The sequence below is a fragment of the Barbus barbus genome, assembly GCF_936440315.1.
Source record: "Barbus barbus genome assembly, chromosome: 12".
In the NCBI taxonomy this organism is placed as follows: domain Eukaryota; kingdom Metazoa; phylum Chordata; class Actinopteri; order Cypriniformes; family Cyprinidae; genus Barbus; species Barbus barbus.
Window position 1 is genome coordinate 15,148,405 of NC_136740.1, and position 12,283 is coordinate 15,160,687.

The window sequence follows — 12,283 nt, forward strand, 5'->3', positions numbered from 1 at the left end:
GACTGTTCCACAGAAATATTTGAAAAATCTTTGCCTCACAGACTGCTCTTTATGAAACATAATCTTCCTCTGTTTGCACATACAACACAGGCACATAGTCTCTCTTTCTCTGCTGTTATATATCATTTGTGCATATACACACACAAACAGACAAAATCCTTGTGTCAGACCCCTTACAGAGTGAAATATAAGCCCCTCACCATCCCTACTATCTGTCTTGCTGCCTGTAATAGTCTGCCTCTGTTCTCTGACGTTAGCTCTTGTTGCAGACAGAAATAGAATATCTCTTTCCTCACTTCCATAAATCGCTCGTGTGGTGCAGTGAGATAGCTGTGGACCCCACAATACCTCCCTTTGCTTGTCTTCTTCTGTGTTAACATGCTATTATGTAAAGTCAAAGCCGTTACAGATATTATATAGCATTTTTTTTATGTAACAGGTTTAGATCAGTTGAATGTGTTGGTCAACTCCAGCCTCTGAACCAATCAGTCTGTCACTCTCCTTTGATAATATTGCCTTCATATTGCCTTTGTCCTTCCCTCCTCTCTCTCTCTCTCTCTCTCTCTGTCCGTAAGAGTGTTTATACACACCTATCAGTCAGCATGATTTAACCCTTCTCTCACACACACACATGTGAGATACCAGAGTTCTGTCTGCTTTGTTCTGACAAGGAAAACTGGAATGCACACAAATCACATGAAGGACACAAACAACAACTTTAACAACTCTCTCCTCTGTGCCCAAAAGGTAAGAATAAAATGTCACCTTCGTATGTCATGGCAAGGTGAAAAACACAGAGTGAACTGTTTTTATTTCTAGAAGGTTCCAAGTGGGACGAGAGTTTGTGGTATTTGGACTCTGTCTGAAAAGAATAAAAAGAAAATCTGTTGTTTAGGACTATGCAAACGGTTCATAATATAATTAGTGTACTTACTAAGTGACTTTGTGCCTGTTTGTGTTTCAGGAGAAGCTTATTCAGGCAATTAAAAAAATAAAACATGAAATTGATGAATGTTATGAGGCTGAGAAAGAGGCATTTGTGGACGCACTGGAGGTCGAGGTAATGCCTGATTTACCTTGGTAATATTTATATGTGACTAAAAGTGTATAATGGTCTTTTCTTCACAACATTACTGGCTGACATGAAAAGATAACTCACATAACAAAAATATGATAGGGCTGATATGGTAAGTGATCACCCCTTCCAAAGATATATAGAAGTTGTTTTTGTTGTTTTTTTTGTAAATTCTAAACTTTTCTTCAGACCCCCAGCACCATTTTACAGTTTTTTTATATGGCCTGTTCAGAAACAGTTAATATTTAAATAACTCTTGATGCATATCATCCTCTAATTTGGCGTAGGTTCAACAAAACATACAGATCTACAGTATCTAAAACTCCTAATGAACAATTTCTGGTATTACATTTGAGTAATAACTTCATTAGTAAGCTAATCTCAGCCTGCTCATTTTTCCAGAGTTATTAGTCTTATTAGTCTCTCTTCCTTTGTGTTTCCCATTAAGTCGTTAATGTCTCCTTTTTCCGCTATTTCACAGAACAGATTTGAAGAGATAGAGCGTGAAATCCGAGCAGAGTTCCAAAACCTCCATCGCTTCCTGGATGAGGAGGAAGAGACGGATCTGGAACGGCTAAGGAGGGAAAGGGACAGACGAGTGAAGATCTTAAAAGAGAGAGAGAAAAAGATTGGCATGCAGAGTAAAGATCTAGAGAAAGCCATAGAGACACTGAACTGCAAACTGCGGGAAGATGACAGCCCCAAACTTTTGAAGGTGGATTTCCATTTTAAGTTGTATAAACTAACAGACTAAGCAGTAAAATCTTAAGTAGAGTAAGTGACCTGCACTGGGAGAGAAATAATTCCTTATCCACTATGGATTGTCTAATTAAAACTAAAACTTTTTATTTGTGCATTTAATTGTTATGAAATCATCTACTCTGACCACATTAAATATGTACTGTAAAATACTAACAGGGATAGTTTCATAAGTCATGCAGTAGGCACCTACAGAACATGCTAGATGCCATGTGACACTGTTCAGATCAAGTGCAAACAATCACATGATTGAAAGATTGAGGAATCTGAAGAGCTGACTGCTGCAATCTGGCAGCGAAACGTGTTTGAATCTGAACATGCTTGCTCTAAACACTATATTTTTTAATCCGTTTAGGAAATCAAAGAGCTTCTGAAAAGGCAAGTGTCTTTTTGATTTATTCTTTCTCACTTCTCTAATTCTCATATAATCTTAATCACTGTTGTTACTTGTCTCATACTGTTCACCATGTACCTCTGTTCTTGCTCTGTTTATCTTCATTAGATGTGAGGTGAATTTTATTCGTCCTCCGCCAATAGACAGCGAAATTCTCTCTGGTCAGTTTGTGGGGCCCATTCAGTACCGGATCTGGAAACACATGAAAACATCCCTCTACCCAAGTACTAAGACTAAATTTAAAAAAATATATAATTTTCTTACATACTAAAAAGAAATCTTAACTATTTTAATGCTCTCTATAGTGGTGGTGGTTAGGTTCATGCCAGGTACTCCAATCTTTTGAATCTGTTCATCAATGATTCATTAAGTCACTATTTCTGAAAGTTACATTGGAAGGAAGATTTGTGTTATGAGACATTAAATGAAGTAATTAAAACATTTGGTGCATCCAAAATTGCATACTGAGTAGGACAACATTTGAATTGAACTTTCTTTGCGACTGTTAAAAAAGTATGCTTTATTTAGTATGAATTTGGGTATTATGAATGAATTTCGGACGTACGCCATGTTGTTACTATCACATGACCTACCATAAGTATTCTGAAGTATTTTATTTCAGATGCGTTCATTCAAGTCATGCAAACTCAAATCACTGATTTATTCACTAAAGGAAGTATGTATTCAGTAGGATGAATGTTTGAAATGCTACTTCAAAATGCTCACATAACATCCATTAACAAAAAGTAGTATACTTCATGTTTATTTTATTAAGTATACTTAAGTAAAGTTCAAGTATATTTTTAAGTATACTTTATGTAGTAAGTATACAAATATCAGTGTACTAGTAGTATACTCGTAAGTGTACTATTTCAATACTCCTTGGGACTAAATTGGCCCACTTTCTAGTATAAAAAAGTAGTCAACTTTGAGTACACAACTAGTTTACATTAAAGTTTTTAGCTTGTACTTCAACTATACTAAAAGTGAACTTATAGGTATACTGACAGTTTACTAATTAAATACTTGTAGTATGTACTTCATTGGTGGACATTTTATTCCATAATCTGACACAGCTGTGATGCTGTTTTGTCAGATGATCGTGACGTGTTAGATTACGGGTGTTTCTCAAAGGGAAGGCTGCATCCTCTAGAGGTCGCATTTGTAGGCTGCATACGTCATAAAGAAGATCTTATTTTAGAATATTAACAGTTATAAATTTGACCATTATTCTTAGTTAAGCGTAAATTGTTGTAATATGCTTATGACTCCCGAATGTAATGCTCAGTTAACTGAAATAAACCAGGCTTGATGACGTATGCAGCCTACAAATGCGACCTCCGGAGGATGCAGCCTTCCAAAGCATCTGTTGTTTCGGTTTCTTCTTCACTTGTGTTTTTTGGAAATTCTGTACAGAAGATGTGTACTAGCACCCCCTACCATATAACAATGAAAACACAGATTCTAAGAGCACAACTATAGCTCAAATATATTTAGACTTTTTCTAAGTATAAGTCAAGTATACTTAAATGTCATTTTAAGTGTATTTCTGAGAAGTAATAAAAAAAAGAAGTGCATAAAAAGTAAACTAAAAGTATACTTTCCTATTTTTTATTTTTTTTTAGTTTAAAAGAAATATACTAATAGCACACTTGAATAAACTTCTTTTTCGCAAGGGATGCTATTATGCCAGTCGAAGAAAAGCAGTCCATCAGGAGACTCTAAAAGATGAAAAAAATAAGTTAATTTCAGAAAGAGTGCAAGAATATTTCATTTCACAAACGAAACACTACTACTATAACCTAGTACTGTAAATTCCTGCTAAAAATCAATGTAGAAACCATCATAGAAATTGTTATGGTTTTACTGGTTATAATGGGACTCGTATTGGTTTTAATGGAAACTGTAATGGGCCCTGTGGGTTTTTGCTATTGGTCACCTTCTATGGTGGCTTGTTAAAACCATTAAATCCTATTGGAATATGTCCCTTAAAAAGTTGAAGTTAAAAGTTGATGGTTTGCAATGTTGTAGTGGAAACCATTAGAATTTCTTTGATGGTTTCTACTGTTTTTTTTGTTTTTTTCAGCAGGGCTGTAAGGTAAATGTGTATTGTTTGTTACATTAAAAAATGTGTACCACAGATTACTGATTAATCTGATGTAAAACAATTCTGAATCATTTATTTGCATTCACAGACATATCCACGTTGACTTTTGACCCTGAAACGGCGCATCCCCACTTAACCCTCTCTGCTGAGAGAACTTCAGTGACTTTCGAGGAAGACAAGGTGCTGCCCAACGAGAATCCAGATGAAAGCAACCCAAAGCGTTTCCACTTCTATTATTGTGTGATGGGTTCAGAGGCCTTCACTCATGGCCGTCATTACTGGGAGGTGGAGGTGAAAGGCAAAACCGCCTGGCGAGTGGGTGTGGCCAGAGCGGACATACCCCGTGGAGAGATGGATTCTTCCTCAACGATAAACGAACTGTGGACACTGTCCCTCAGAAATGGCTCCATCACGGCCTGCACCCACCCAAAGCCCACAAAAGTGCTCTCATACACCCTCCCCATCCGCATCGGCATCTTCCTGGACTGTGATAATGAGGAGGTTTCTTTCTACAATGCTGTCACCATGACACCACTCTTCTCATTCTACATAGGGACTGTTCTAGTGCCGCTCTATCCATTCTACAACCCATGTGACACAGATGAAGGAAAGAACTACGCTCCTCTTTCCATATTTCATCCATCACTCTGAGGGATTGACATGGATGTTTGGTTTTACCACTTCCACTGCTGACACAGTTTGAAATGCTGAATTCTGATCACCTCGAAGCTTGTATGCCTGTAAAGTTAGAACAGTTTTGTTGTGTAGTTGTGTAGTCATTCACTATTCATTACTCCACTAATATACTTCACTGAATAAATGTAAGAAATTAAAGGGATAGATCACCCAAAAATGAAAATTTTGCCATAATTTACTCACTCTCATGTCGTTCCAAACCTGTATGAATTTCATTGTTATGTTGAATGTAAAAGAAGATATTTTGAGGAATGCTGATAATCAAACAGTTGATGGGACCAACAACAGTTTGGTTCTTTAAAATTCTTCAAAATATATTTTGTGTTCAGGAGGAAAGGAAGTTATACAGGTTTGGAATGACATCCCTTCTGTAAAAGAAGTGTACTTAATTGCAGTAAAAGTGTACTTTTTGTGTACTTCAATTATTAAAAGTGTACTTTTTAAAAAGTGCACTTGCAGATAATATAATATAATCTAAATTACAGGCCACTTAATTGAACTTAAAGAGAATACACTTTAATGACAATAGGTCTTAACATACTTAAGTGCACTTTTTAAAAATGCACTTTAAAATAATGTCTAATTAAGTATCACTTAAACATGCATTTTACATAATTATGATTTTATTGTGTTTTAAATAAGTACACTCATTTTGATATATTTATCAATATAATAAAGCACATGTAAAATAATTGATTTTAATTTAAACTTAAGTGTGTTCTTCAAAATTACATTGTTAATGTATTTTAAATGTATTTAGTCTATGTGCATTAATGCACTTGCAATTTGTTTTTCTTCTAAACTTAAATACACATTCTTATACAGTATACTCCAATAAAACTTATTGTTGACATTTTCATCACCAGCTCTTGCGCTATGAACTCTTTTTCGACATAATATTTGACAAACAGTGTCATTTATGAGAGCACTGTATTTGTATGTAATAGTATTGTAATTTACATCTGTGTACAGAATACTTTCAATATCATTATGTTGTTCTCACTTAAACACATTTAATTGCATAAATTGCAAGCAAAATTTTAACAGATCTAAACAAAATTAATTTGCATTCAAATACATTTGATTTTAGGCTACACTGCACTGTAAAAAATGACTGACTTTTAGTCTGACTTTAGTTTGAGTCTAACAATAGTATTTGGTCTAAGTACACAATGAATTAGGACAACCTGAACTTGAACAGAAATGAAAAGCCTGAAATAACATGCATGAGCCAAAAATACTACGTCATGATGGCGCGCGCTTCCACAGAGTTTGAAAAATGTTTTTGGAGTCTCTGTCGCAACGCGCGAGCTGATCAAACCAGAACAGAGGAGCAACGCGTTTGGATGATTACAAATGAGACTTTATGTACTGCAGATAAAGAATCAAGTAAGTATATCTTGATATAAGCTGTCCTTATTCTTAATTTAGTTTTGCCATTCCTGCGGCTTTCACACCCGGCAGGTCTTGATATATGGACTTGGGAGGGGAATTAATCGTGTCCTATAATTTATCTATAAATGCATTCTGATATCGGAATGTTATGCGTGCGTGGACCAAGAAATTTGACTGCTGAAAATACAATATTGTATTTTTAGCTTAACGATTTAAAATTTAATTCAACGCTACTAAACAAAATTCAAAGATCCGATCTATAATCGATATTATAACCACCAGTAATATTCAATATATCAGCCACCTCTAGAAATAATGTTGTTGTGTTTTTGTTTTGTTTTGCATTTGAAGAGCGAGATGTTCATTACTGGTTGTGTTTGTAATATGCAATATTTTTGTACTTATCTGGAGTTCTTCATTTTGCAGGATCAGTACAGTTTTGTTACTGGAGATACAGTGTGGAAACACGTCATGTTAGAGGTAAGTCAGCTCACCCTGATCACACATGACAAGCTAAAAGTCACTATCCCTATGGATTTTAAATGCTTTGAATCTTTTCCATTTGCAAGTAATATATTCCCACCTGTGCATTTACAGATCCCCTCTAATCATCATATATTTTACATGTAATAAATCAAAGGAAGAGGACAGCAGCTTTGCTGTTAGTCGTGGTAAATACAGGAACATTCTTCATGCATATGTGCGAGACAAGCTTGCAAAGCAAGATGAGTGGGAAAAAATTAAGGTACCTTTCTTCATTTTCATAGATTTTGGGATATTTCTCAATATTTGGGTAATTGATAAATTTTTGTTTTATCCCTGTAATAAAAGTAGGAATAAAAATGTTAGCTATTTTTAAAGCCCAGTGTCAGTGAAGATGGTGTGATCAGCATCTGGTGTTTGTAGGAAATCTGCAGGAACATCTCCCAGCATTCTACTACGATGTTGCCCTGATGATTGAGGTATTTCACCTCTTAGGTGATGTAGATGTGGTCAAAAGTTTACATACACCTTGGAGAATGAACTGCTTCATCAGAGCAGGAATTGCAATTTTTTTTTTTAATGATTCTACCCCTCTACCCTCTTACTGCTTAAATTATTACATTTTGCAGATACTGCAAGGTGTATATAAACTTTGGACTGCAACTGTGTCTCTTGCTTTCACTCAACTGAACCATTTATAATGACTGTATATGTTTTATAACAATTGTTGTTCCTTCTTTCTTTCTTCAAGGAATTTTTTTCTGACTTCCCTGCCTCTTTGGAACATTTCTGTTCACAGAGACTGTGGAGAGATGGTGTGCAGCTTCATGACATTTGAAGTTTACTGCCGATGAAGAGCTTCTGGGACACTGACAAACACCACTTCCCAGCAAGTTAATTTGGAACTTTATTTAGTCAAACTTGCATTCACTAATGCTTGAGAAAGATTTTAGTAGAAAACTTTCGGTCCTGTTTAATGTTGGTGCTAGTAAAGGTTTGAGAATTTATGGCCTGGTTTCACAGACAGGGCTTAGGCTAAGCCAAGATTAGGCCATAGTTCAATTAGGACTTTTAAGTCATTTTCATTAACATGCCTTAGAAATAACATTACTGGTGTGCATCTTGAGACAAAACAAAGGCACTGATATTTTTAAAGATCAGTCAGTGCAAGTTTTTTTCAGTTGAAACTGCTTAGAATTACATTTTAGTCTGGGGCTGGTCTTAAGCCTTGTCTGTGAAACTGAGGGTACCATTAACACAGTTTGGTAATGTTTTACAATAAGGTCTCATTTGTTGTACAAATTATAATTTTCTTGAATTTTTATTTTTTTGTATTAAGTGTTTGTGTGTTCGTAATCCTATACATTATGTAGACCAAATGACTCCACAAGGATAGTAATACCAGTAAATTTTGACCTTGTGGACATTTTTAGCTCCCCAATGAGGAAACGGGCTTATACATAATACATAATTATGTTTTCTATGATGGCGAGATTAGGTACTTTTGTATGTAAGTGATTTTGCAATGTTCTCTAGACTCTTTCTAATAAGTGAGTTAAAGTGTTGCAGCTGTGTATAGTGTTGGGTTTTTCTTGTGCATAAGCAAAAAGCATTTTTGTGTATTTGTTTTAGAGATTTTTGTCAGTAAATGGGTTTTCATTTTGTGTTTGTGTTGATTGTAACTTGGTAATTAAGTTTTAAATAAAATTTTAAATAGCCTATACTAAATTTCAACTTCATTGCCAGAGATATGGCATTGAAGTACATTGAAATGACATTTAAGTATATTTTAGTTCACATTAATTGCTTATTGAGAAGTACATATTTACCATATTTCAAAGTACATATAAAATATACGAAAGTCCCACTTAAGTGGTTCAAAAATATCACTCAAAAGTTCAACTAATTGCATTTAATGTAATTTTAAACTGTAATATATTTGCAATCAATTACAAATAACATGCATTTAGGTGGTATATTACATTTAATTCATGCTTAAGTGTAATGTTAACTGACATTAAAGTGTATTTTAGTTAACATTAATTGCTTTTCAGTACATTAGTAGTACACTTTAACAATATTTTAAAGACACTAGAAACAATTATGACAGTACATATAAAGATGTACTAAAAAGTACCACTTAAGTTGTTTTAAAAAATTACTCGAAAGTTCAACTTATTGCATTTAATATCACTTTAAAATGTGATACATTTGAAGGTTAATTACAAATACAATGTAGTTTAGTGTCGAAAAATAATATTTAATTTGCACTTATGTGTGTTCTTTTAAAGTATATTATTTCTGCAATAAGTATACTTTATAAAAGTATACTTAAGTGCACTTCTTTTTCACAAGGGATGAGGGTGAGTAAATGATGACAAAATGTCCATTTTTGGGTGAATTATTCCTTTAAGTGGGCAAATTCAAACTCTGAATGAGCTCGAAGTGACATTTTCTCTAAGGATATTCTCTAGCAGCTAGCTGTTGAGTATACACATCATTTCAAATAATGCACCATATAAGGGTATGGGGCTTTTTGAGACACAGCCAGTGAGATTTGCTCTAGTCAGTTTATGTCATCCATTCAGACTTAAAAAGCAACGTTGAGATTCGATTTTTGCAGTGCAATTCTTTATAGAATAATTTTTTCTTACACAAGGAATATTTCACTCAGAAATGAAAATTCTGTCATTATTTATTTGTTTCAAAACTATATGCCATTACTGTTTGATGTTGATTATGAGACTCTACGAAAACTAGTGAGTTTTGATTTTATTGATGTCTGGCATGCACCATATCTGATTTGAGAGCTGCAGAGGAGGTGAAGATGATTATCAGCGAAAATAGTGCATGACTCACATGGACAACATTTATAGTGCTTTTTTGTCCTTTTTGAAACTTGACAGGCTGTAGTCACAGTGAACTATCGATGTGTAAAAATAAATAGCAAAAAGCAATAAAAATGTATTTAAAAAATAAATATACTGGATCTTGTCTAATCTCAAAAGCTAAGCAGGGTTTGGCTCGGTTAGTACTTAGAATACCAGGTGCTTTATCCTCAGGTGGCATGTTGGCTCAGTGTTAACTCTCACAGCAAGAAGGTCCCTGGTTTGAGTCCCAGCTAAGTCAGGAGGCCTTTCTGTGTGGCTTATTTCCGGGTGCTCTGTGATGGACTGACCATCTGTCCAGGGTGTTTCCCTGCCTTTAGCCCAAAAGGCTGGGTGGGCTCCAGCATCTCCGTGACCCTACACAGGACAAACAGTTTAGAGAACGGACGGATGGAGCTTAGAATGACATTAGGGTGAATAAATAATAATAGAATTTTAATTTGGGAGTGAACTATTTCTTTTTATTTTGATATATTTGTATGTAAATAAATAAAATACATGTGATTTATCATGCAAACTGTTTGAAAGTCACCTTTGTGCATGTATTGTATCGTAATATGTGTACTTGCACAATAAAAGAGAAAGCCATGAAAAAAAATGAATTGACATACTATTAAAAGCGACTGTTTATTACTTGTCTATAAATAAGCTAGACAGGTCTGTTGCATTATGCCAGCTATGTGCTGTTGGAGTGACAAAAAAAAAGAGGGAGGGCCTCACTGCACCCTGCCAGCAACCGGCCGGGGAGAAGGGAAGAAAAAGCTAGAGAGACAGATGAGTGACTTTGAATGTGATTGACTACAACGGCAGAAAGAAAATGTAAATGCCTCACAGCCACAGGAGAGCCATGTCAGAGTGCCTTTATAACTGCTGCGGCACAGGTGTTAGGAGATAAAAACAACACACTTTGAAACATTTTAAAATCTTTTATTATCATTTCTAAGCATGAAATAAAGGACGTTTCACTTCTTTACAAAATGTCTATGTGTTGTGTTTGTGCAAAAAGGAAGAACGGGGACTGATAAACTGTAGAGCATCACTCAGGTGGAATAAGGAGAGGAAAAGAGAGGCAGAAACCTCTCATGCACCTGTGGGACACGACTGCACGTTGAGTTTACTTAAAACACGCACAACACCACAGGATACTTGGGCTTCTCATTCTCTATACATTCTCACCGCTCATTTTCCTCACTCTTGAGAGATAATTCCACACCCATTGAATTCTGAGTATTGATTAAAGAGATAGTTCATCCAAAAAATGAAAATTTATTTGTTTACTTACCCTCATGTTGTTTCAAACCTGTAAGACTTTCTTCTGTGGAAAGTTTCAATTGTTTTTGTCCATATTATGAAAGTCAGTGGGGTTTAAAAAACTCTAATCCAGGGGTTCCCAAACTCGGTCCTGAAGTCCTGCAGACTTTAGGCCTCAACACACCTGCTGGGATGTTTCTAGTATGCCTAGTAAGTGATTGATTAGCTGGTTCGGGTGTGTTTAACTGGGGTTGGAGCTAAACTCTGCAGGAGTTTGGGCACCCCTGCTCTAATCTTTATTGACTTTCATTGTACAGACAAAAGAAAATCAGTTTTAGAATGAAATGAGTGTGAGTGAAAAATGAAAGAATTTTCTTTTCTGGATGAACTATCCCTTTAATGCCCTTTAGAATGTTTTTGAGCAATCAGGTCTAACCAATGGAATGGAAAGATATAGGGTGACACATAAAATGCAACATTTTCAGTGACATCCATCAGGGATGTTTTACACAATGGAATTATCCAATCAGAGACCTGCAGAGCCGTGCGATACATGAAAATCAGAGTACTTTTAGACGTCTACACACTACCTCCTACATATGCATGATCACACTAGCACAGACGGACACTACGGAAGCGTAACTCTATAGCATGCAATGATAGACTCAATGACAATGCGTTGTTACTTTAGTGTCTGAATTTTGTAAAGCGCTTTGAGCAAGGGAAAAGTGCTATATAAACTTAATTACAATTCCATTGGTGTAGCCTTGAGCGCCAACTAAATCAAAGTGACCTGTAACACCGCTATCTTGGTATCAAAACAGATAGCAGTCGGGTATCACAAGACAGCATGGAGTCTGTTCTGATAGAACTCCCTTAAATTGAATCTGAATTTAATACCACTTAAAACGGAACAGCAATTACCAGCCAGTCAGGGAGAAAAAGGACATTACTAATTGCATTGAAATGACAGCTATCCAATGGAGTTTCTTGCTAACACACACAAACATACTCACATGCACTTGTACAAACACATACAGGCCTCCTGATGTTGCCAATGGTGAATAACATCTATAATCTCTCTTCATAAATACCAAATTGCACCCACATACATACAACACAAGCATCAACACACAAAATAGAAAAACAGACAGTAATCATGTCATGATACAAGACTAATATCAGAGGCAGTGTCCTGAAGGGTAGCGAATATCTTAAGCATGATAAGACACTGT

At 35.4% G+C, this 12,283-nt stretch overlaps 1 protein-coding gene across 1 annotated transcript; it reads left to right on the top strand.

Annotated features, from left to right (window-relative positions):
* The first annotated feature begins 471 nt into the window (after nt 1-471).
* LOC306878063 (zinc-binding protein A33-like) lies at nt 472-5,895 on the top strand. The gene is made up of 6 exons (XM_079430159.1): nt 472-747; nt 965-1,060; nt 1,557-1,790; nt 2,190-2,212; nt 2,337-2,452; nt 4,424-5,895. The coding sequence occupies exons 1-6, from the start codon at nt 682-684 to the stop codon at nt 4,984-4,986; spliced, it is 1,098 nt and encodes a 365-aa protein (XP_079286285.1). The 5' UTR covers nt 472-681; the 3' UTR covers nt 4,987-5,895.
* Nucleotides 5,896-12,283: the final 6,388 nt, after the last annotated feature.

Bases quoted from the DNA above. Each gene is read 5' to 3' on its own strand.
- LOC306878063 (XM_079430159.1), top strand. From the start codon at position 682: ATGCACACAAATCACATGAAGGACACAAACAACAACTTTAACAACTCT. The intron at 748-964 runs GTAAGAATAAAA...TTTGTGTTTCAG, and splicing joins CTCTCCTCTGTGCCCAAAAG to GAGAAGCTTATTCAGGCAAT. The intron at 2,453-4,423 runs GTACTAAGACTA...TTGCATTCACAG, and splicing joins GAAAACATCCCTCTACCCAA to ACATATCCACGTTGACTTTT.